The following is a 24582-nucleotide window of genomic DNA, read 5'->3' on the forward strand; positions in this document are numbered from 1 at the left end:
TACAAATTTTAAGCGCTGCTTATATTCACGAAGGATGAGACTGGCCTTCCTTGGATCACTGTGATAAGATGTTTCCACTGTAACTTCCAGCGATAAAGCATCCTGTTGGTGCTGACGAGCCTGAATTCCTGACGGTGATGGAAATACCCCCCAGGCGACGCCCGTCTGTGTCCATGACCCCCCCCCACCCCGAACACTCTGAGGAATGCACTTATTGCTCCACCCCGCTCCCTTCTGTGGTTATTTTTACTGAGGGGCAGGGCTGTGAGGTCAGGTGTGAAATGGAATGAAATCCCTCTCTGAAGTTGAAGGCTCTACAAACACCTCGGCTCAATGTCCATCACAGCGACCAGCAACGGTACAATGGAGGACGACCCTGATGGTAAATGCACTCCGTCATCACATTTGGAGGTGACATTTCAAAAAGCAAAGCCCGAAATTCAGTTGAACAGCAAATGGAGTCGTTTCCGTGGAAGCGTTTGCTTCCTCTTGAGGTTCTAGGATGCAGAGGAACGTGGCTGTCTTCCGAGCTGACACAGGACCACATCTCACGGCAGGGCCTGGTTTAGAGTTCAGCCTCTGGGTCTGTCTTACTCAACCTTCTTTGGCACGTTCCACGGTCTAGTCAGAGAACGGGGCGCGGTGACCAGTTCACGTTCGGATTTTGTTGGTCCTCGAGGTTGTGTGTAACCTGCCTGTGTTTTTCAGGAAAGCGGAGGTTGCTGAGCTTGCAGATGCTGTTGATCTCTTTTGGAATCCTTCAGATCCCTCAGATCTGACCTAACCTGTCATTACCTTGGCGGGTCTTTCTAGGCTTCGTGAATAGCTTTCTGTGTGTGAACGGTTTAATGTAGTAAGACTACTGCTTGATTGCTATGGGTGAGATCCTACTGTCAAATCAGCAGAGACGAGCTCTGCTTTTTCACATCAACTTACATTTGTCCTCTAAGTTTTCCCTACTTTACGTAGTGATCACGTGGTCGTTGGGCGTAAATGGCGCGGAGGAGACCACCTATGTGAATGAAATGATATGCAATGATTTAGATTTTTTATTAACGGCAAGCCAGAGAACATTTTAAGCTGCTTATGGTTGAATAACCTGGCAGCATGGGTGCATATCATGTAGCCTATCCGTTATCAGGCAGATTTGCAGTGGAACTTTGCAATGACTACAAGAGACTATGACATTGATCCGACTGTAGTTGTTGCACACATTTCTCTTCGTCTTTCCCATCAACATGGGGCGGCAGGTAGCCTAGTGGTTAGTTTTGGGCCAGTAACCTCCAAGGTTGCTGGGTTGAATCCCTGAGCTGACAAGGTAACAAGAAAATCTGTCATACTGCCCCTGAACAAGGCAGTTAACTCACTGTTCCCCGGTAGGCCGTCATTGTAAATAAGAATTTGTTCTTAACTGATTTGCCTAGTGAAATAAAAATGTATTTCAAAAAAACATCAAGAGTTTGCTTCAGGTCAGAGAGGAGTGGTAACAAAGTCTGACGAAAAGAGAGGGTGAACATTGGATGTAGACAAAGACGGGGGGACTGAAATTGCAGAGGTAGAAATTAAGGGTACAGTTTTTCTAGTACTGTATGTAGAGAGAAAAAATACACATTTTACCATATCGGCATGTGCCGATTATTATTATTTTGAGTATCATCCCTTTCTCCTCATCCCTCTGCCTTTGTCCAGACACCTCACCAGACAGATTGTAATGGAATTTCCCGGAAAGCATTAAACACAGCGGAGGCTGGTGCTAGGAACACTCGCAAGTCCCGCAAGAGCAAATAAATGGAACAACCATCCATCTACAGTGTAGGCCCCAGTTTGATAATGGAGTAGCCTAGCGCCTCTGTGAAAAATACAACTCTTTTCTACTATATTATTGTATAGTGGTGGCCATATGTTTTCCCACTCATATAACTGTCATGGTGTCACTGACTGTTGTTTTGGTGTCTTGATGAAAGCAGCCAGAAGGACACGGGACACCTGGGTATTTGAAGAGGTTATTCGCACAAAACGTGGTACGCTACGTGCGTAGAGTTGTCGTTCACTCGCTGTTGTGGTAGCAGCATTGTTTTCTTTGGTGTAGTGTTCAACTTGGCTGTTCTCTCAAATGTCGAACCCTGAGAAAGGTCGGGGAACGCTCTTGTGAGGTTGTCCTCAGCTCTCTATGCCTCTAGTGCAAACACAGCACCACCTGCTGGATGACAAGACTGTCTACCCATAAAACACCTGCGACGTACTGGACTGGTGCAGTTAGCAGTCATAACACACGGACTTGTGGAAGGGGATACCGTTTGTATGAATGTAGTTTGTGTTTTTTTAGGTCAGGAACTGTTTTACAGATAATACTGTCTGAGTAATACATAAGTCGATTTAGCTCATAACACCAGTTGAAACGACTCACCTTTATAAGCACCATGTCTGGAGAACTACCGGTTCAAACCTCCATTCAGATAACAGAGATGTTGAAATGGAGAACCTGACAAAAACGACTGTTGGAGGAGAGGTGACAAAGTGAGCGAAGGCGATAGACAGTGCAGCGAAAGAAAGAGCTTCCTCACATGAAAGGCTGATCTGTTATTCATGTTGCTATTGAAGCCCAGACCACCTTTCCTTTTGCCTGTGAAAGAAATTGTATAACCTGGCAGGCAACAGCAAAAAACTTTTTTCTCTCTCTTTTTCCTCTTCCACACATGGCTTTATTATGCACTCTGGGCCTTTGCAGCAAATGTCCCTGCTTTCTGTCCTATTATATTAGGGTAATTGGAGGGTTTATGAGGCGTGATTAATTGTGGGTTAGGGCAGTGGGAGGCCAAGGAGGCGGCGGAGGTCCAGGCGTGGTGCCTCACTGCTCTGGAATGCCAAGTGCTTTGGGCCGGGGCTCGCTGCCAGCTCATTGTCTAGAAATAGGAGCAGCAGTTGAAATGGCACTAATGACACCGCGTCACCTCCCAGATATGTCTGTCCCGTGACGGAGTGGACAGTTGGCTGGTTCTGCGGGTCAGACACGTCGCATGGCAACTCTACTATGACTCGGCTTGTTGGTGATTCAGAAACGACTGCAATAGTTATTCAGTAGAGCAACACATACAGTGGTAATGGGAGTGAAATGGTCATTGCAGATGGGTGGACTTCTCGTATGCAGTTGATTTGAGATGCATACAGTTGACTGTTGATAAATGCACATCGGATGGGAAAACTCTCAAAGTGCAGGTCAGTAGTCTCAATACATACTTTGACCTCTGAAGGTGGGGTTCAGTATTCATACGTCCTTGACGACACCTTGATTGCTCTTGGGGCCTTTTGACACAGTTGATCCTTGTAGTTTTACCCCCCCAGGCAACATCATGCTAAATAAGGCCAACGGTCTTTACAAATGCTCACCGTGGCGCTGTTGATTATGCAATCCAAGTGTCGTCTGGAGTAAAACTCACTGCCATTGGACTCTGGAGGAGTGGAGGCCACCATCCTCAGTGAATTTAATTACACTCCTTTTTAGATAAAACTATACTAAATATGATCACGTCACCAAATAATTGATTCAAACACACTATTTTGCAAAGGTCTACAGTAGCCTCAACAGCACTCTGTAGCGTAGCACCATGGACAGCTAGCCTCCATCCTCCTCTGGGTACATTGACTTAAGTTCCAAACCTATGAGGCTCATCATGGTTCTCACCCCCTTCCATAATATGTAGTTATATTGAAAACTTCCGGAGGACGTCCTCCAGCATATCAGAGCTCTTGCAGCATGAAGTGACATGTTTATCCACCCAATCAAAGGATCAATCTTGTACTGAAAGCATAAGCTACATCTAGCTAGCACTGCAGTGCATAAAATGTGTTGAGTAGTTGACTCAAAGAGAGAGAGACAATACTTGAATCGTTTTTAACAAATACATTTCTTCCAAAATGGAGAAGCATGAGTCATTTTTTTGCAGTTTCAGCTAACAAATGCAGTTAGCTAGTTTAAAACCTACTGAAACAGCTGGCTATGACTTTCCAACACAACACTGAAACTCCTCCAAATCAAGGTAAGCTTATGGTATTACTAATTTTTTTGCCACTGGGGCCTGCCGGTGTAACTGCATGCTAACGTTGCTGCATGATTTGTAGTGGGTTTACTAACGCGTTGGTTTTATTCGCTATGCTGACTGATGCTACATTAGCTAAAATGGTGACAACAATGTAGGCTGTGTAGCAGGTTGGCTTAAGTTCTTTTTGACCTGGTCACATACAGCTGATGTGTTGTGCATTGAAGTCCACAAATGGCGGTGAGAGCATAGATGCGAGAAGGAATACAACGTGGCTGCTATGAAATTGATCTGTGTTTACGTGTGATCAGGGGTATATTACTCCACCTGAAAATAGTAAAAATAAAGAAACTTGAATGACTAGGTGTCAAACTTTTGACTGGTACTATACGTGTGTGTGTGTGTGTGTGTGTACAGTAACAGTTAATAGTTTGACACACCTACTCATTCAAGAGTTTCTTTATTTTTACTATTTTCTACATTGTAGTATAATAGTGAAGACATCAAAACTATGAAATAACACATGGAATCATGTAACCAAAAGAAATGTTTAAAAAAATCTATTTTATATTCTTCATAGTAGCCACCCTTTGCCTTGACAACCTCTCAAACAGTCTTGAAGAAGTTCCCACATATGCTGAGCACTTGTTGGCTGCTTTTCCTTCACTCTGCGGTCCAACTCATCCCAAACCATCTCACTTGGGTTGAGGTTGGGTGATTTGTGGAGGCCAGGTCATCTGACATCACTCTCCCTCTTGGTCAAATAGCCCTCACACAGCCTGATTTGGCAGGGAGTCTGAGGGTCTTCCCATTTTCGGGGGACATCTAAAGCACATTTCCACTCAGCAAATGTTCCACACATTTCCACACAATCTGATATGACCCATGGCCCTCATAGAAGTCTCTATTTAGAACAACAAAAAGTAAGCAAAAATGCCCACAGTCAAGCTAGGTAAGAGATGATTAAATATGTTTGATATGTTTGATTGATATGTCTGAACTAGATCAATGTTCAAATCAAATCAAATGTATTTATATAGCCCTTAGTACATCAGCTGATATCTCAAAGTGCTGTACAGAAACCCAGCCTAAAACCCCAAACAGCTAGCAATGCAGGTGTAGAAGCACGGTGGTTAGGAAAAACTGCCTAGAAAGGCCAAAACCTAGGAAGAAACCTAGAGAGGAACCAGGCTATGTGGGGTGGCCAATCCTCTTCTGGCTGTGCCGGGTAGAGATTATAACAGAACATGGCCAAGATGTTCAAATGTTCATAAATGACCAGCATGGTCGAATAATAATAAGGCAGAACAGTTGAAACTGGAGCAGCAGCACGGCCAGGTGGACTGGGGACAGCAAAGAGTCATCATGTCAGGTAGTCCTGGGGCATGGTCCTAGGGCTCAGGTCCTCCGAGAGAGAGAAAGAAAGAGAATTACAGAGAGCATATGTGGGATGGCCAGTCCTCTTCCGGCTGTGCCGGGTGGAGATCATAACAGAACAAGGCCAAGATGTTCATAAATGACCAGCATGGTCGAATAATAATAAGGCAGAACAGTTGAAACTGGAGCAGCAGCACGGCCAGGTGGACTGGGGACAGCAAGGAGTCATCATGTCAGGTAGTCCTGGGGCATGGTCCTAGGGCTCAGGTCCTCCGAGAGAGAAGGAGAGAATTAGAGAACGCACACTTAGATTCACACAGGACACCGAATTAGACAGGAGAGGTACTCCAGATATAACAAACTACTGCAGCATAAATACTGGAGGCTGAGACAGGAGGGGTCAGGAGACACTGTGGCCCCATCCGAGGACACCCCCGGACAGGGCCAGACAGGAAGGATATAACCCCACCCACTTTGCCAAAGCACAGCCCCCACACCACTAGAGGGATATCTTCAACCACCAACTTACCATCCTGAGACAAAGCTGAGTATTGCCGGCAAAGATCTCCGCCATGGCACAACCCAAGGGGGGGCGCCAACCCAGATAGGATGACCACATCAATAACCAATATTGTCTTGCACCTTTAACCAATAGCCTAACAAATGAACAACTCTTATAAATAAAGTACAAAGACTTAACTTTAGTTTCTTTATTAAGACATCCTCTATATCTAATTTCAGCCAGACCACCCAGCCAGCCTGAGCTGCTTCCACGCCAACTCCCACTGGTCTAGTCAATAACTCAGCTCTCTCCCCAACACAACATCCTTCCATCTTTTTTTGTGTGTTTTAAGGGAAAGGTTTGGAAAACACACACACACCTACACATTAACACACAGAACCATTCATATAATATATATCATATGCCTAATAGTACTGTACAGCTCGAAATGCAATGTTACACAGTTACTTCTGATATGTTTCCAGTATCAACATTTCCAAGCAAACAAAGAGGGGGAAGGGATAATCTGTAGACATACTGAGGTAAAATAACATAATCTCTGACAGAATTCAGCCAGCCTTCCCAAGACCATAACATATGCAAATATGTTCATTTTTATGTTTTACACCTCCAGCAGATATTCAGTTTCCCGGCATATAGTATGTTCTATGGATGGTATTAAACTGCACTAATTTATGTCTGAGATGATATGAACATGACTGGGCATTCTAACATATCTGTATCCATTAATCATCATCATCATCATCAGTAGTGTATCTCAGGTCTTCCTCACGTTTTTGTTTTACATGTTTTGTGTCATCGGGGAAAAGCCCCTATCAAATCCAATGCATTTATATAGCCCTTCGTACATCAGCTGATATCTCAAAGTGCTGTACAGAAACCCAGCCTAAAACTCCAAACAGCAAACAATGCAGGTGTAGAAGCACAGTGGCTAGGAAAAACTCCCTAGAAAGGCCAAAACCTAGGAAGAAACCTAGAGAGGAACCAGGCTATGTGGGGTGGCCAGTCCCCTTCTGGCTGTGACGGGTGGAGATTATAACAGAACATGGCCAAGATGTTCATAAATGACCAGCATGGTCAAATAACAATAATCACAGGCAGAAAAGTTGAAACTGGAGCAGCAGCATGGCCAGGTGGACTGGGGACAGCAAGGAGTCATCATGCCAGGTAGTCCTGAGGCATGGTCCTAGGGCTCAGGTCCTCCGAGCGAGAGAAAGAGAGAATTAGAGAGAGCAGCCAATGACACCCCCGGACAGGGCCAAACAGGAAGGATATAACCCTACCCACTTTACCAAAGCACAGCCCCCACACCACTAGAGGGATATCTTCAACCACCAACTTACCATCCTGAGACAAGGCCGAGTATAGCCCACAAAGATCTCTGCCACGGCACAACCCAAGGGGGGGCGCCAACCCAGACAGGAAGATCACATCAGTGACTCAACCCACTCAAGTGACGCACCTCTCCTAGGGACGGTATGAAAGAGGCCTTGTAAGCCAGTGACTCAGCCCCTGTAATAGGGTTAGAGGCAGAGAATCCCAGTGGAAAGAGGGGAACTGGCCAGGCAGAGACAGCAAGGGCTGTTCGTTGCTCCAGAGCCTTTCTGTTCACCTTCACACTCCTGGGCCAGACTACTCAATCATATGACCCACTGAAGAGATGAGTCTTCAGTAAAGGTTGAGACCGAGTTGCGTCTCTCACATGGATAGGCAGACCATTCCATAAAAATGGAGCTCTATAGGAGAAAGCCCTGCCTCCAGCTGTTTGCTTAGAAATTCTAGGGACAATTAGGAGGCCTGCGTCTTGTGACCATATCGTACGTGTAGGTTAGTACGGCAGGACCAAATCAGAGAGAGGTAGGAGCAAGCCCATGTAATGCTTTGTAGGTTAGCAGTAAAACCTTGAAATCAGCCCCTGCCTTAACAGGAAGCCAGTGTAGGGAGGCTAGCACTGGAGTAATATGATAAACATTTTTGGTTCTTGTCAGGATTCTAGCAGCTGTATTTAGCACTAACTGAAGTTTATTTAGTGCTTTATCCGGGCAGCTGGAAAGTAGAGCATTGCAGTAGTCTAACCTAGAAGTGACTAAAGCATGGATTAATTTTTCTGCATTTTTGAACAATGTTACGTGGATGGAAAAAAGCCGTCCTTGAAACAGTCTTGATATGTTCTTCAAAAGAGAGATCAGGGTCCAGAGTAACGCCGAGGTCCTTCACAGTTTTATTTGAGACGACTGTACAACGATTAAGATTAATTGTCGGATTCAACAGAAGATCTCTTTGTTTCTTGGGACCTAGAACAAGCATCTCTGTTTTGTCCGAGTTTAAAAGTAGAAAGTTTGCAGCCATCCACTTATGTCTGAAACACAGACTTCTAGCGAGGGCAATTTTGGGGCTTCACCATGTTTCATTGAAATGTACAGCTGAGTGTCATCTGCATTGCAGTGAAAGTTAACATTATGTTTCTGAATTACATCCCCAAGAGGTAAAATATATAGTGAAAATAATAGTGGTCCTAAAACGGAACCTTGAGGAATACCGAAATTTACAGTTGACTTGTCAGAGGACAAACCAATATCTTTCCGACAGATAAGATCTAAACCAGGCCAGAACTTGTCCGTGTAGACCAATTTGGGTTTCCAATCTCTCCAAAAGAATGTGGTGATCGATGGTATCAAAAGAGGCACTAAGGTCTAGGAGAACGAGGACAGATGCAGAGCCTCTGTCTGATGCCATTAAAAGGTAATTTGCCACCATCACAAGTGCAGTCTCAGTGCTATGATGGGGTCTAAAACCAGACTGAAGCATTTCGTATACATTGTTTGTCTTCAGGAAGGCAGTGATTTGCTGCGCAACAGCCTTCTCTAAATATTTTGAGAGGAATGGAAGATACGATATAGGCCCATAGTTTTTATTTTCTGGGTCAAGGTTTGGCTTTTTCAAGAGAGGCTTTATTACTGCCACTTTTAGTGAGTTTGGTACACATCCGGTGGATAGAGAGCCATTTATTATGTTCAACATAGGAAGGCCAAGCACAGGAAGCAGCTCTTTCAGTAGTTTAGTTGGAATAGGGTCCAGTATGCAGCTTGAAGGTTTAGAGGCCATGATTATTTTCATCATTGTGTCAAGAGATATAGTAGTACGCTTGATAAAGTTTGGAAATCAACTTTTAGAGGTTTGCTTGACTGCCTTAAAATAGTTTAAATCTGTGAAGCTTCTGGCTTGTCCAGTGTTTGCTGCACAGAGAGAATGAAGTGTTGTATCTGCAAAAGTTCACCTCTGGTCTGTCAGACTGGTCTTCCCTGTTTGCCTGACCCTGATGAAACCCTTGTCATCATCTGCTCAGATGAGGCATGACAAATAATTACCTTGGTGTACATTTATACATTGATTCTATTCATGGATAATATAATAGTTCAATAATTGAAATCACCATTATTCCAGACAGTAACCTACCCATCAACTCAAGATGGAATGTTGTAGCCATCCACTAATTGTTATAATATTCTGCAAAATTCACCTGAGTTCCGTAGACTGTTCTTCCCTGGCTGTCTGACCCTACAGGGACACCTGTCACCATCTGATCCTGTTAAGACATGAGCATAATGTTGTGTACTGACTGTACACCATGACGGAGAAGCCTGTAGAGCTGTTTATACCGTGTCAGTGTGAAAAGTAGGGGATTAGCTCGGTAAACGGACAGATCAATAACGTTGCTTTATTATACTGACTAATAAAAATCAGGTTTCATCATTTGATTCAGGTCTAGTGTGATTGAGCAAAAGTTAGTGAGCTAGCTAACGGGACATCATCAAATTACTTCTCTTCAAATGGGACAAAACACAGGCTACAAAACAATTCCATACACATACAACAGCTGTTAGATATTGCTATCTGACATATAGTTAGAGGCTAGCTAGCGCTGAACTGGCTCTGGTAGCTAACTAGCTGCTACTAGTTCATTCACTTCAGTCGAGGGGATGAAACATTCGCTAACGTAACATACTAGTAGTTCAACACTGGGAATACATACAGCAGTTACCTTGCCATCTATATCAGTCAACTAAAGAGTAGACAGTTTCTGCTCTGCTTGCTTTTACAACACGGAGAGAAAGCGCAATACATACAGCAGCTGCCTCTATCGCTCCCGTGCTGGACCTTAACACCAGCCTTTCAGAAGCTTTGCTTTCACACAACCTGTCAGCACGCTCTGTAGTGTCCGTGCAGAAAACAGCCTATTCGACCACTCTGAGGAGTCTGCATGGTCTTAAAGCACACCGACAAATATGCTATTTTTTAATGTCGGAGGGGTTATGTCCCCAGTGAATGTTGCGCCCCTGCCAATAACTTGGCCTTACTTGGAATCCCAATATATTGCTGACCTTTGGGGTAGACGCGTGCATACACTTACACACACATACCAGGCCCCCTAGGAGAAAGCTTTTCGTAGGTCCTTTCTGTGATCCAGCCAGCACTCCCCTCTGGGAGACAGGCCAAGGGATCAGCTACTTACTTATTGAAGCTAAACTCTGGCATTTGTTGCTTTTTCTCAGCAAATGTTGGAAACTGCTTCAACTCCTTGTTTCATGTGGTTGAGCTGAAATTTTGCATTGGGATAAATAGAAAAGGCCTCTAATAGATTAAGATTCCTTCTTTAAAAAATGCATGCATGGTGAAGCACTGCATTTGACTTGGCCTAGGTAGTCGATATACAGGTCTAATGATTTTAGATCCGCTCTGATTCACTGCCCTGAAAACGAATGTCAAGGACATTGGCAGCCCGGTTTCTTTCTCTGTAATCAAATTCTTCCACCATTTTTCTTCAGTCAAGAAACCTGGGTTTTACAAGTCTGAATGATATGCTGGAACTGGATAGCAATCCCACTTATATCAACCACCTGCTGTTCTGAGAAACACAAGTGTACCCTGATGAGGTGACAGCATGTTCAAATCAACACTGAGGCTTACTCCTATTCCAAAGCACCTTGGCCTTGTAACCATGGACGGCCATCTTACTTGATCTAAGATGCACACCACCAGCATTCTTCCTCATCCCAAACAAAGACTAGTTGATTTGTCTAATGGCACCTCGGATGTCCACAATACCTTCCATTGTGGAGAACCAGATGGATGCTCCAGCAAGCTGAATCAGTGTCAGCTTTGTCCCAGCAGCCCTCAGTGATCTCTCTCTCTCTCTCTCCCCCTTCACCAATGAAATCTGGTGTTGTCTCCTAACAACACTGACAGGACGGCGGGAGCTGGGTTTTTGCCCTCTCGCCCGGCTTCCACACAGATATGCAGCCAAGCCCACCGTCCCTGCTTCGGCAATGGCTCTTTGAGTGGTGAATAAAGAGGCTTGAAGCTGAGGAGGAACAGAGTGTGTTGTCAAGAGTAAATGATTACATTCATGTCCTGTAAGATGTAGTGCCATCCTATTGTGTTGATTGACCAACCTATAGTAGTGATCTCTCATTGATTATCATGTCATGGAGATGAATAAATCGTAGGAAACGGTCATGTTTTTTTTGTCTGACCTGTTGAATGTGTATATTGTTCACCTCAAACTGAACCATGAAGTCCTTCCTCTAACTGATATACAGCATTCGGAAAGTATTCAGATATTTTGGACTTTTACAGACTTATTTTAACTGGATAAAATTACTTTTTCTCCCCTCAATAATCTACACAAAATACCCCATAATGACAAAGCGCAAAACATTTTTACAAATATTTTAGCCAATTTTATTTAAAAAAAACATTGACATAAGTATTCAGACCCTTTGCTATGAGATTTGAAGTTGTGCTCAGGTGCATCCTGTTTCCATTGATCATCCTTGATGTTTCTACAACTTAATTGGAATCCACCTGTGGTAGATTCAATTGATTGGATTGATGTCTGAATAAAAACCGAGCCATGAGTTCGAAGGAATTGTCCGTAGAGCTCCGAGACAGGTTTGTGTTGAGGGACAGATCTGGAGAAGGGTACCAAAACAATTCTGCAGCATTCAAGGTCCCCAAGAACACAGTTGGCCACCCTGCCAATCTGTGCATTCAGTGGAGAAGGGCCTTGGTCAGGGAGGTGACCAAGAACCCAATGGTCACTCTGACACAGCTCCAGAGCTCCTCTGTGAAGATGGGAGAAACTTCCAGAAGGACAGCCATCTGCAGCACTCCACCAAACAGGCCTTTATTGTAGTGTGGCCAGACAGAAGGCACTCCTCAGTAAAAAGGCACATGACAGCTCCCTTGGAGTTGATTGGAGATTGAACTCTTTGGCCTGAATGCCAAGCGTCACATCTGGAGGAAACCTGGCACCATCCCTACGGAGAAGCATGGGGGTGGCGGCATCATGCTGTGGGGATGTTTTTCAGCGGCAGGGACTGGGAGACTAGTCAGGGAAAGATGAACGGAGCAAAAGTTCAGAGATCCTTTATGTAAACCCGCTCCAGAGGGCTCAGGACCTCAGACTGGGGAGAAGGTTCACATTTTTTTGTTATTTTATTTTTGTCTAATTTTGTTTTTGCTTTGTCATTATTGTGTGGTAGATTGAGTGACTGAAGAAAACCCCCACAATTTAATCCATTTTAAAATAAGGCTGTAACAAAATGTGGAAAAAGCCATGGCCTGTATACTTGCATACATATGAGAACATGACCAGTGACTCTCTTCCTATACCCACACTAGCACACTACCTAGTATGAAACAATATATAGGGGGGTGCATTCTGCAAAGTATGCTAGTATAGACATTAGAACGTGTCTGACCTCTTTGACTAACCTTGTCTCTCCTCTCTTTGCAGGTTATGCTTCGTAGTTGCTCTGGGTTACCTCAGCTTCTGTCAGATAACCCGGGTCTATGTCTTTGACTATGGCATGTACTCTGCAGACTTCACCGGGTAAGTACTAGGAGTTGTGTCAACAATCAATGACATTCATTACATTTACATTTTTACATTTAAGTCATTTAGCAGACGCTCTTATCCAGAGCGACTTACATATCTAAATCATTGTGTTGGCATGGAAAACCAACAGACATGGCGGTCCTCAGAAACAGGAGTTGAATGACCATGGGAGTCAAATATCAGTAGTACCACATATCCAGCGGAGAGAATCCCAAACTCCAACAACTTTATACACTTAAATGTTGTGTAATAACAGGATGTTGAATGTAGCGAAATGGGGAGTGTCAGTGAATGGTTGTATCGCAGTATTATCGGTTCCCCAGCGGCATATTGTTCCATCTCCTCCGGAGTGTCTGGTGAACCAGACAGCAACACACACACATGTGCTAGGGCGGGGGTGGCCAGTTGCTAAGCAACCCCAGTAGGAGACCCACGGCATCACAAGTGCAGACCTCCCTCTTTTCATTTCTTGTTTCTTCCTCTCCATTCCTTTCCCCCCATACTTGTCTTTTTTCATGAAATGCCAGTGACTAAAAGCTTCTAAATGACTAAGGCTGTGTCTAGACTTGCCATTTCATGAAGCTTTTGTATTCTGATCATGGAATTTCAAGTATGTCATGTATCTACACCTACATGTAAACAGTGGTGGGGAAAGTATTCAATTGTCATACTTGAGTAAAAGTAAAAGATACCTTAATAGAAAATGACTCAAGTGAAAGTCACCCAGTAAATGTCTACAAGTATTGGGGTAATATACAATTTTCAAACAAAGCATTTTGTGCTTAGTGAGTCCACCAGATCAGAGGCAGTAGGGAGGACCAGGGATGTTCTCTTGATAAGTGTGTGAATTGGACCATTTTCCTGTCAAAATGTAACGAGTACTTTTGGGTGTCAGGACAAATGTATGGAGTAAAAAGTACATTTTATTTAGGAATATTTAGTGAAGTATATATAATAAAGTACAGATAACCCCAAAAACCACATAAGTAGTACTTGAAAGTATTTGTACTTTACACCGCTGAATTTAAATGTCTACCGTGCCGACGTTGTGTCCGAATTCCCTTTTCCCGCACTATGTGCAAATGGTGGAACAGGCTACATCTGATGATAACAAAACAACGCTGATGGCAGTAGCCAACTACTGTAGCCAACTAGCCAGCAAGCTAGCGGGATTGCAAACAGGTTATCATAACTAGGGTTGCACATTTTGGGGAATAATCAGAGGTGGAAACTAACAGAAATATAAATACCATTTTAAATGTAGATGTTTTTTTTGCATTGGATATATTTACCATATCATATGGAGACAAACCTTTTTACCTTTATCTTTTAAGTAGACTTCATTGCAAATTATTAAATCATTCCAGTAGAAAAAACCCCAAACCATTTAGTTTAGAATTGAATTTTAATTGAGTTGACTCTTCACATGGGATGATTTCACTGAACAACAAAAGAAAGGGAATATTGAATGATCCCTAAAGATCTGTAAAATTATAGTCAAGAAACTAAAGCTTTGGTTGTCTTCCTCTCAGGCTTCCATGTCTTCTCCCTGGACTTTCTCAATGCCCACCTCTTGAACATCAGACTGAGGCCTCACCTTCTCTGTCACTTTCTAACCTAGTTGAAGATGGCTCGTTGTCAGGTTCAAAAAGCCTCAAATTTGCCTGAATGTGTGTGTTCCCAAACAAGGTCCAGTTGTGCTCTGAGGCGACTGGTGGGATTTGGAGGATGATGGAGGCAACAGGGGAAAGAGCCTCAGATCCACAAAGTCCCTTCCACCAGGTGGCTGATGAGACATGTTGGCACCACAGCCATATTACATCTCAATGCCAAAGCCTTTGCTTGGAAGTGTACTTCGCCAGACTGCCAAGAACCTTGCCCTCATCCAGGCCAAGTTGGCGAGACGACACCATATGCCTTGTGGAACTCTGCACCAGACAGGATGCTCTTGCCAGCATACTTGGAGTCCAACATGTACTCTGCGGCATGTGTGGGCTTCAGGCAGAAGTCTTCACGCTTTTTGATGTATTTCAGAACTGCAGTTTCATCTGCTTGGAGCAACAGTGAAGTGGGCAGGGCAGTATGGATTCCTTCTCTTACATCTCCAAGCAGAGTCTGAACATCAGACAGGATAGCATTGTCTCCCTCAATCCATGCAATGGCTACTGCTATAGGTTTTAGGCTGCTTACCACTCTCTCCCATAATACATCATCCAGGAGGATCCTCTTGATGGGACTGTCCATATCGGCAGACTGTTATATAGCCATTTCTAGGAGAGACTCCTTCCCTTCCAGGAGACTGTCAAACATGATGATAACACCACCCCAATGGGTGTTGCTGGGCAGCTTCAATGTGGTGCTCTTATTCTTCTCACTTTGCTTGGTGGGGTAGATTGCTGCTATAACTTGATGACCCTTCACATACCTAACCATTTCCTTGGCTCTCTTGTAGAGTGTATACATTGTTTTCAGTGCCATGATGTCCCTGAGGAGCAGATTCAATGCATGAACAGCACAGCCAATGGGTGTGATGTGAGGGTAGGACTCATCCACTTTAGACCAAGCAGCCTTCCTGCTCGCAGCATTGTCTGTCACCATTAAAAACACCTTCTGTGGTCCAAGGTCATTGATGACTGCCTTCAGCTCATCTGCAATGGAGTGACTGGTGTGTCTGTGCTCTTGTAGAATACTGGTTGATGGGTAGAGATGATGTAGTTAATTATTCCTTAACCACCTATCAGAGATGATTGCAATACAGTTTGCTTGACCTTCATTTGAACTCTGCATCCAGCAAATGAGTAGATAAAGCATGTCTGGTTGGAGGGGTGTATGCTGGGTAAAGAACATTCAGAAATCTCTTCCACTACACATTGCCTGTGAGCATCAGATGTGAACCAGTTACATACACAGCTCGAGCAAGACATTCATCAGCATTTCTCTGACTACGTTCCTCCATTGAGTCACAAAAATGTCTGGTTCCAGGAGGACCATGAGCTGTTGCTATCAATAAGGTGTCCGTTTCATCATTTTCACCTCGAATTATAAGTAGAGGGACTTTTGTCAGAGGTTGCTTGTTGTGAGCGCTGAGGGAACTTTATGCACTTGGCCAGATGATTCTGCATCTTTGTTGCATTCTTCACATATGATTTGGCACAATATTTGCAAATGTACACAGCTTTTCCTTCTACATTAGCTGCAGTGAAATGTCTTCACACATCAGATAGTGGCATTTTCCTGTACAGATTAGAAAAAAATGAGTACCTTTTTTTTCTCCCATGTACAGATAAATAGTTAAGCAGTTATATTAAACAACTGCTTTGTAAGATGAATGTTTTGAAATGAAACGTATGGAAAGGCTCAAGCAAGCTAAAATCCACATGGTAGTAAAAACTTACTAGCATAAATTGTTAAGAAGTTAGAAATTATTTAAACACACGGGCTTTTAACTTCCCATGGAAAATCTCTGGAAAAATTCCGGAAGTGTACCGGAAATGTTCAGACCCTTTGCAACCCTAAGCATAACTCGAGTATAATAGTTTCTCTAAATCAAGTCAAATCTAAATTAATATTTGTACTTTCTCTCTGGCTTGGACGATTAGGGCCCAATCTATTCCACACAACATATCAATCTGCTACTAGTTTTAATCTGATACAAGCTTTGTGGTGTCATGTCATTTTGAACGACTGGTTTTTATGTGCAACCTACAACCAATGAATCTAAACATTTTAATAAGGATAGTCTTTCACCCCACCGTTCTTCTGTCACATAGTATTACATACTTGACACTGTGCCACGTTGTCTTTAGGGCGTATACAAAAGCAGCATGAAGTCAGTCTGTTGTATTCTACAGAGTGACTGACAGGTCTCGCTACAGCAGTCCTCCCAAATGCACCGGTAAATGAGTAATGTCTGCCTGATGGAGATGAGATGTTGAAGGAGAAGCTCGTTCCAGTGTAGGTGAGAGAGGAGGCAGTCGGGTGACCATAAGTTGATGTGATTTGGTTTCTCCTCTCCTGTGTTTCTCCTATAGGCCAATGATGGTCATCACTCAGAAGATCACCAGCTTGGCGTTTGAGATACACGACGGTGAGACGTGCATGTGTGTACTTGTGTGTAATGTGCGTTAGCTGAGGAAGTGAGCCGTGGTGAAGGAACATGTCATTTGTCATCGATAAAGGCTGTCACGGCAGTCACGTGGGAGTCGAGAGCAGCAGCAGATGGAGAGAGACAACACAGTGATTTTTATGAACTGCGCTGCTCGGCTTCCTTTCTGCCAGACAGCTAAAGCTATGCATAGTGAACACAATCTGCAGTCACCTTGTTTTGAATAGAAACACAAAGTCAGAGGGGATATGAAAGTTCCATGTTGATTGTTTTGGTTTCATCTGCAAGGCCTTTTCGAAAGAGTTTCCATCTGTCTCCTCGTCACCTTGCAGACAATAAATAGTTCCCTTTTTATATCCAGTTCCCCATTTTATTACTTTTAATTGAAATTAAACTTTATATACCATTTTCAAATTGGTTCACATTTTTAAAACAGAACAGAACAGATTTCATTATACAGTAATTGATACATCAGTGCTTGTATTGTGGGGAATGTTTAGTGTGGACTCAGTCGCGTGAGCAGGGGTGGCAATGTAAACGAGCTTATGTAACGTTACGCCTTCTCCCTCCCTCCCTCTCCAAGTTCCTCTGTACGCCTTTTCCTCTCCCCTACACCAAATCATCCATGATGTCAGATGCTGTATGCATAGAGAGAAGTGTGTGTGTGTGTGTGTGTGTGTGTGTGAATGGGGATTACATGGCTGTACTCCCTCTGAAGTCCTGTAAAGTAGAGCGTTAGAAGTCTGAAGTAGCCAAACGGCCACAGCAGCTAATTAAGGATGGAGAGATGGGTGTCGGGAGGACAGGATTAGAATGAAGGAGTGTACGAGAGGCTTAGGGGAGTTGAGGCTGACCAGCTCCTCCACTTCAGTCAAATAGCTTCACTGTGTGTGTGTGTGTGTGTGTGTGTGTGTGTGTGTGTGTGTGTGTGCATCCAGTGTTTTAGTTGCAGTGTAGGCTACTGATTTCTCCTCATAAGTAATGAACATCTAAGACCATACATCTATGTGATGTCACAGTGAACACTGCATGTTCTTTTTCTGTCGAGGGAAGCATGTAATGCAGTGGTATTTAAACTTTTTCATTAGGGACCCCAGGTTTTTCACCAGAAATTCTGGGGACAACTTTTTTCCAACATCATTTCTGGCGTAACTTTATCAATAAAATTGTTTTTTTTTTTACATCAACTTTCAATTCATTACATTTGTATCTTATTAAAATAAAGTCTCCAATAGATACATTTACTCAACATTTTATTTTTTCAAAAATGTGTGTATATTGTCCCATGCAATAATATGTCATCTTAAAAATACAAAAACGAAGTATTACATGATGTGGAGTGTAATCCCTTAGGTGCAGAGTGGGCAATCAAGTGAATGGGAAAGGTAGGGAACGCCGACAATTTCGCACTTGAGTAAAAATGAAAAGTTGGGCACCATCTAAAAGTAGGAAATTAGACGTTGCCCATCTTTCCCATTCATTTGGGATTGAGGCATATACCAACCAGTCAGTTTATAATAGCAACAAGGCGCCTCAGGGGCTTTGTGGTATATGGCCAATATACCACGGCTAAGGGCTGTATACAGACACTGCTTGCGCATTGTGCCTTATAACGGTCGTCGCCCATCTAGTAGATAGACTTCCAGTTATTGCGCTATGGGTAACGCTAGTTAGCATTTGCTCACAAAACTACCTCTAACTTCCGTCATACTGGACACAGACCGGTACAAATGATATCCACGAGTTCATCTGAGTACGTGGGGAAGTAGATAAAGAGCCTCCGTGCTAAAATCCCAAAGTTTCCCTTTTAAGGCTTTACAGTTGCGTGCGCGGTTTTTTCTTTCAGCTGTGTGGTTGGAATGATTTACGGTCAATGTGTGTTCGGAGTATTGGGTGGAATAGCGGTTGATTCTGAGTTTAATCTGGTTATTAGCTAAATGGCAGTGGGACCATCTCATCCCTCTGCCTCTTAGTCTTGAAAACCTGACCCTCGGCAACACAGTGACTGGGGTCTGGTTTCAATGATGGACTCTTGGCATAGAGGCACTATGTCACTGTCTAGATCACTACTTCATCCGCTTGAATCAAATACTAAATAGTAGCTAGCAAGAAAAATCAATTAAGTTATTTTTAATGAGTGCATTTCCCCAAGTGGCTAGTTTGCATCAACTACCTTAACTGAAACAACTGAAAAGGTTTTGCCTCGTGATTTGAGAGTCCCCCGGTATCTCTTCCTATCGACGTAGTTCCTCTATGCCAAAAGAGTCCGTCATTGAAGCCAGACCCTAGTTGCTGTTGCATAGGGTCAGGTTTTCAAGACTACCTCAGTCTCCCTAACAGTACTGGTATAGCACTCTGACTGAGACCGACGGAGATGGGCTCAGGCCACAGCTGATTTAGGCCTTGTACATTTTAGGGGAAAGAGAACAAAACCACATCACCACAGTGGGTCAGTGTACTGGGTTGTTTTCCCTGTTTTCTGACTTTCCCGCTCTCTCTTTTGCATATGACTTATCACAATTATTAAATGTTGCTGAGTGACCTAGGGAGCACACAGCAATTAGGCTCGCTTGAAGCTGCTGTACTGGAGTGATCTGATCTCAAATTGGTCTATATTACCACATAGGGTTGCAAAATTCCGGTAACTTTCCCCAATCCTGGTTGGAAGATTCCCGGGTTTCCTGCTTTTTCCAGTGTAATTCCATGAATCATCCTTCAGGATTTCTGGAAAGCTGGGGAATTCTGGGAAAGTTAGCAGAATTGTGCAACCCTATTATCACATCAGTTTACACAGATGTATGATTTATTCTATTTCTTTGATTAAACTCAGCAAAACAGCCCTTTTTTAGGACCCTGTCTTTAAAATAATTATTCATAGAAATCCAAATAACTTCACAGATCTTCATTGTAAAGGGTTTAAATATGGTTTCCCATGCTTGTTCAATGAACCATAAACAAGCACCTGTGGAACGGTCGTTAAGACACTAACAGCTTACAGATGGTAGGCAATTAAGGTCACAGTTATGAAAACTTGGGACACTAAAGAGGCCTTTCTACTGACTCTGAAAAACACAAAAAGAAAGATGCCCAGGGTCCCTGCTCATCTGCATGAACGTGCCTCAGGCATGCTGCAAGGAGGCATGAGGACTGCAGATGTGGCCAGGGCAATAAATTGCAATGTCTGTACTGTGAGATGCCCAAGACAGCGAGTCAGGGAGACAGGACGGACAGCTGATCGTCCTCGCAGTGGCTGACCACGGTACATCCGAACATCACACCTGCGGGACAGGTACAGGATGGCAACAACAACTGGCCAGGTTACACCAGGAACGCACAATCCCTTCATCGGCGCTCAGACTGTCTGCAATAGGCTGAGAGAGGCTGGACTGCGGGCTTGTAGGCCTGTTGTAAGGCAGGTCCTCACCAGACATCACCGGCAACAACGCCACCTATGGGCACAAACCCACTGTCGCTGACGAGTCACGGTTTTGTCTCACCAGGGGTGATGGTCGGATTCGCTTTTATCGTTGAAAAGAGTTAGAGGCCTGTACTCTGGAGCGGGATCATTTTGGAGGTGGAGGGTCCGTCATGGTCTGGGGCGGTGTGTCACAGCGTCATCAGACTGAGCTTGTTGTCATTGCAGCCAATCTCAACGCTGTGCTTTACAGGGAAGACATCCTCCTCCCTCGTGGTACCCTTCCTGCAGGCTCATCCTGACATGACCCTCCAGCATGACAATGCCACCAGTGATACTGCTCGCTCTGTGTGTGATTTCCTGCAAGACAGGAATGTCAGTCTTCTGCCATGGCCAGCGAAGAGCCCGGATCTCAATCCCATTGAGCACATCTGGGACCTGTTGGATCAGAAATGTCCAGGAACTTGTTACCCCACTCTTCCACCAACTCACCGACATCTTACAGCAAGAACTGGCAAATCTGGTGCAGTCCATGAGGAGGAGACGCACTGCAGGACTTAATGCAGCTGGTGGCCACACCAGATACTGACTTACTTTTAAGCAATAAGGCCCAAGTGGGTGTGGTATATGGCCAATATACCACGGCTAAGGGCAGCTCTTATGCACAGCGCCATGGAATATTGGCCATATATCACAAACCCGTGATGTGCCTTATTGCTATTATAAACTGGTTACCAATGCAAATAGAGCAGTAAAAATAAATATTCCGTCATACCCGTGGTATACGGTCTGATATACCACAGCTATCAGCATTCAGGACCAAAACGACCTGGGATATAGTAGGGGCGGCAGATAGCCTAGTGGTTAGAGCGTTGGGCCAGTAACCTCAAGGTTGCTGGATCAAATCCCCTTGCTGGCAAGGTAAAAATCTGTCGTTCTGCCCCTGAACAAGGCATTGTTCCTCGGAAGGCCATCATTGTAAATAAGAATTTGTTCTTAACTGACTTGCCAAGTTAAATAAAGGTTCCATTTTTAAAGGAGAGAAGACTGGCTTCCACCCAAATGGCACTCTATTTCCTATGCAGTGCACTACTTCTGGTCAAATGAAGTGAACTACATTGCTCAAAAAAATAAAGGGAACACTAAAATAACACATCCTAGATCTGAATGAATGAAATATTCTTATTAAATACTTTTTTCTTTACATAGTTGAATGTGCTGACAAAATCACATGGAAATCAAATTTATCAACCCATGGAGGTCTGGATTTGGAGTCACACTCAAAATTAAAGTGGAAAACCACACTACTTTGATGTAATGTCCTTAAAACAAGTCAAAATGAGGCTCAGTAGTGTGTATGACCTCCCTACAATGCCTGGGCATGCTCCTGATGAGGTGGCGGATGGTCTCCTGAGGGATCTCCTTCCAGACCTGGACTAAAGCTGGACGTCGGGCCCTCAGGTAGACTGTTGTAGACTCTGTCTCATGCTACCACTAGAGTGAAAGCACCGCCAGCATTCAAAAGTGACCAAAACATCAGACAGGAAGCATAGGAACTGAGAAGTGGTCTGTGGTCACCACCTGCAGAACCACTCCTTTATTGGGGGTGTCTTGCTAATTGCCTATAATTTCCACCTGTTGTCTATTCCATTTGCACAACAGCATGTGAAATGTATTGTCAGTCAGTGTTGCTTCCTAAGTGGACAGTTTGATTTCACAGAAGTGTGATTGACTTGGAGTTACATTGTGGTGTTTATTTTTTTGAGCAGTGTATATTCTACAAACCCTGGAATGAGTAGGCGTGTCTAAATGAGTAGGCGTGTCTAAACTACTGACTGGTACTGTATATCAATACTTCTTTATTGTATTGCAATCAACACCTGATGAGTGAATATGTTTTTTTCAAATTGAAATGCATACACTTCTTACTTACTGTATAAGGAGTTGACTATACAGTAAAAAAAAAAATTGTCAAGGGGTTGGGTTTGGTGCAGTCATGTGACCACACTCTGTGTTCCCATAGGCTTGGCGAGGAAGGAGGAACAGCTGACCCCCAGTCAGAGATGCCTAGCTGTAAGGTATGTGATCCAGGTATGTTTTTACTCTTCCAGCTGGACTAGAGACAGTTCTACTACCGTACTCAAAGCTATGAGCTTGGTATTAAAATGCTTTACTGGGGGATGTTTTATTTTGTCCTCGATTTTTGACCATTTTAAAAGGACAATACAACCACATGTGGACACTGCATTTAAAAATCACAGAGGATGACATAGTTGTATTTCCTTTTGGGTCCCCTTTATAAATACATCAAAACTAAATGTATACACCAGATTATAACATTAAATGTCCAATGATGTTTGTTCTGCTTCTTTATTGGGTCTCTTCTTTCTCTCTCATTGTAACAAACGGGGGTCTTTTTTTCAACTTATACTCTGATTCTATAATAATATTGAATGCTCTGGACACAAGGAAAGATTGTGTCCAGCACCATGCAAAATGTAGCTCACGACGGGATATTTGCTTCTAAAAGAGGAATAAGATGGAAATGATTGCCTCTGGAGGAATCTTAGAATATTGTATTTTCTTCCCATGAAATGACTGAGTACAGAATGCTTCTTGGTATCAACTATAATTAGTGGTTATTATGACTTAAACACCCCACGGCTCCTCAGTCACAGGGGCTGTGAAGGAGTCTGTATCCCGGATCCAAAGGGTACCCAGACGTCCCGTCCAGGGCTCCAGACTAACATTAGCCCCTGGTGGCATCATGCCACTAATATTTTCAGTTTGTGGCACCAGCCCATTATTTGGGGACACCCCCCCCCCCTCCATATTTTGATATGCAACCTAATTCAGCGATTGTCATGAATTTTGAGTTGACGATTATGCTATTTCTGTTTTTATATTTTACTGTAAAAATAGGGGTCTAGAATTTGAGTTTTTTTTGTTCAATATAGATCAATCTTTATATGCACTTATATATCGTGGAAACTCTGAACACATTACCTAGATCGCTAACTCTAAATATAACACCTACTGCTAGTGGCCATGTATTCATCTAACAATGAATGTAATGTCCTGAAAAAACCGGGGCCTAGTGCACTTGCGATAGACAATGCTATTTTGAGATCAATAATGATCGTTGAGAAATAGAGACCATCCTCTCTTTTAATATGGACAACTAGTTACTTCCATGGCTGTTCTTTTTTTCTTCTCCGAATTGCATTTTGAAATGCAATCACAAGGGGCACACGAGGTGGGGGAGAGTGTGTGTTCATTACAGCAGCCAGGCACGGCAGAAACTTTCAGTACAGAAATCATGACGATAATGCAGTTTAACAAATACATGGTTTTATCTGCCCCCCCCCCAAGAAATAGGACATTTTCATTGAAGTGACCAGGTAGAATGTAACTTGGCGAAGTTAAAGGGTCGCAGAATGTGACTAAATGGTTGCAGTTTGGAGCCCTGCAGTCAGGAAGCTGTAAGAGACCAAGGAGTTTATACAATGGAACCACCAACTACTGGGTGAAAGGAATTTAATCTAAGAGTCGTTTTGGCACTACTTTAACAATATCTGTGCAAGTTTAGTAGGACATTGAACAACCAGGAAATGACATATCATTGTCAAATCAGTCTGGTGAAGTACATTAGGAGTTAAGAAACATGCTTTACGTATGTCATCTGCTGATGTGACCCCTAACACCTCAACTCCAGTGCATCCTCGCCAACCCTTTGGCCGAAATACCTTTTGGTTATTGTGATTTTGCTGCTTTCCCTCGAGACAAACCCCAACCTTGCTGTACTTCCACCACCACACTCAACAGATTGCACTTTGCAGGGAAAGGCCTCACTTCCTCCCTGCAAAGAGCCAGACAGACGCAAATGCAGCCGGTGCAACAAAAACCCCTTTTACAAATCGGCTCTGAGAACTATAAGCATCCATTTGACAAGTCTACGAATGCTCTGAATTCACAATCATACTGGATGTGTCTGCTGAGTCACCTCAAGAGTGAAGACTAGGTCTCTACTCTTGCTGCTCTACTTGATGGGCGTTCACTATCGCCATGCTAGAATGCTACGCCAAAAGGGCTGACGCATGTGCTACTTGTTTCTAACCTAGGGTCAAAGCCGGGGTAGGGGTAATGTTACCTACTTACCGTGCTAAAAGACACATGGATGGAAACGAGACGAGGGTAACGTTAGATGGAAGGGAGGTTTGAGCG

At 43.6% G+C, this 24582-nt stretch overlaps 1 protein-coding gene across 2 annotated transcripts in view; it reads left to right on the forward strand.

Moving 5' to 3' along the window:
* The window catches only part of mboat2a (membrane bound O-acyltransferase domain containing 2a), a 91029-nt gene that overhangs the window by 57765 nt on the left and 8682 nt on the right, over window positions 1–24582 (forward strand). For both annotated transcript variants that reach the window (XM_064954115.1, XM_064954116.1), the window contains exons 4-6: window positions 12737–12832; window positions 16870–16925; window positions 22382–22436. In XM_064954115.1, the coding sequence (XP_064810187.1) occupies window positions 12737–12832; window positions 16870–16925; window positions 22382–22436 (207 nt within the window). The remainder of the gene's footprint in view (window positions 1–12736; window positions 12833–16869; window positions 16926–22381; window positions 22437–24582) is intronic.

This window comes from Oncorhynchus masou, chromosome 32 (assembly GCF_036934945.1).
Source record: "Oncorhynchus masou masou isolate Uvic2021 chromosome 32, UVic_Omas_1.1, whole genome shotgun sequence".
In the NCBI taxonomy this organism is placed as follows: Eukaryota; Metazoa; Chordata; class Actinopteri; order Salmoniformes; family Salmonidae; genus Oncorhynchus; species Oncorhynchus masou.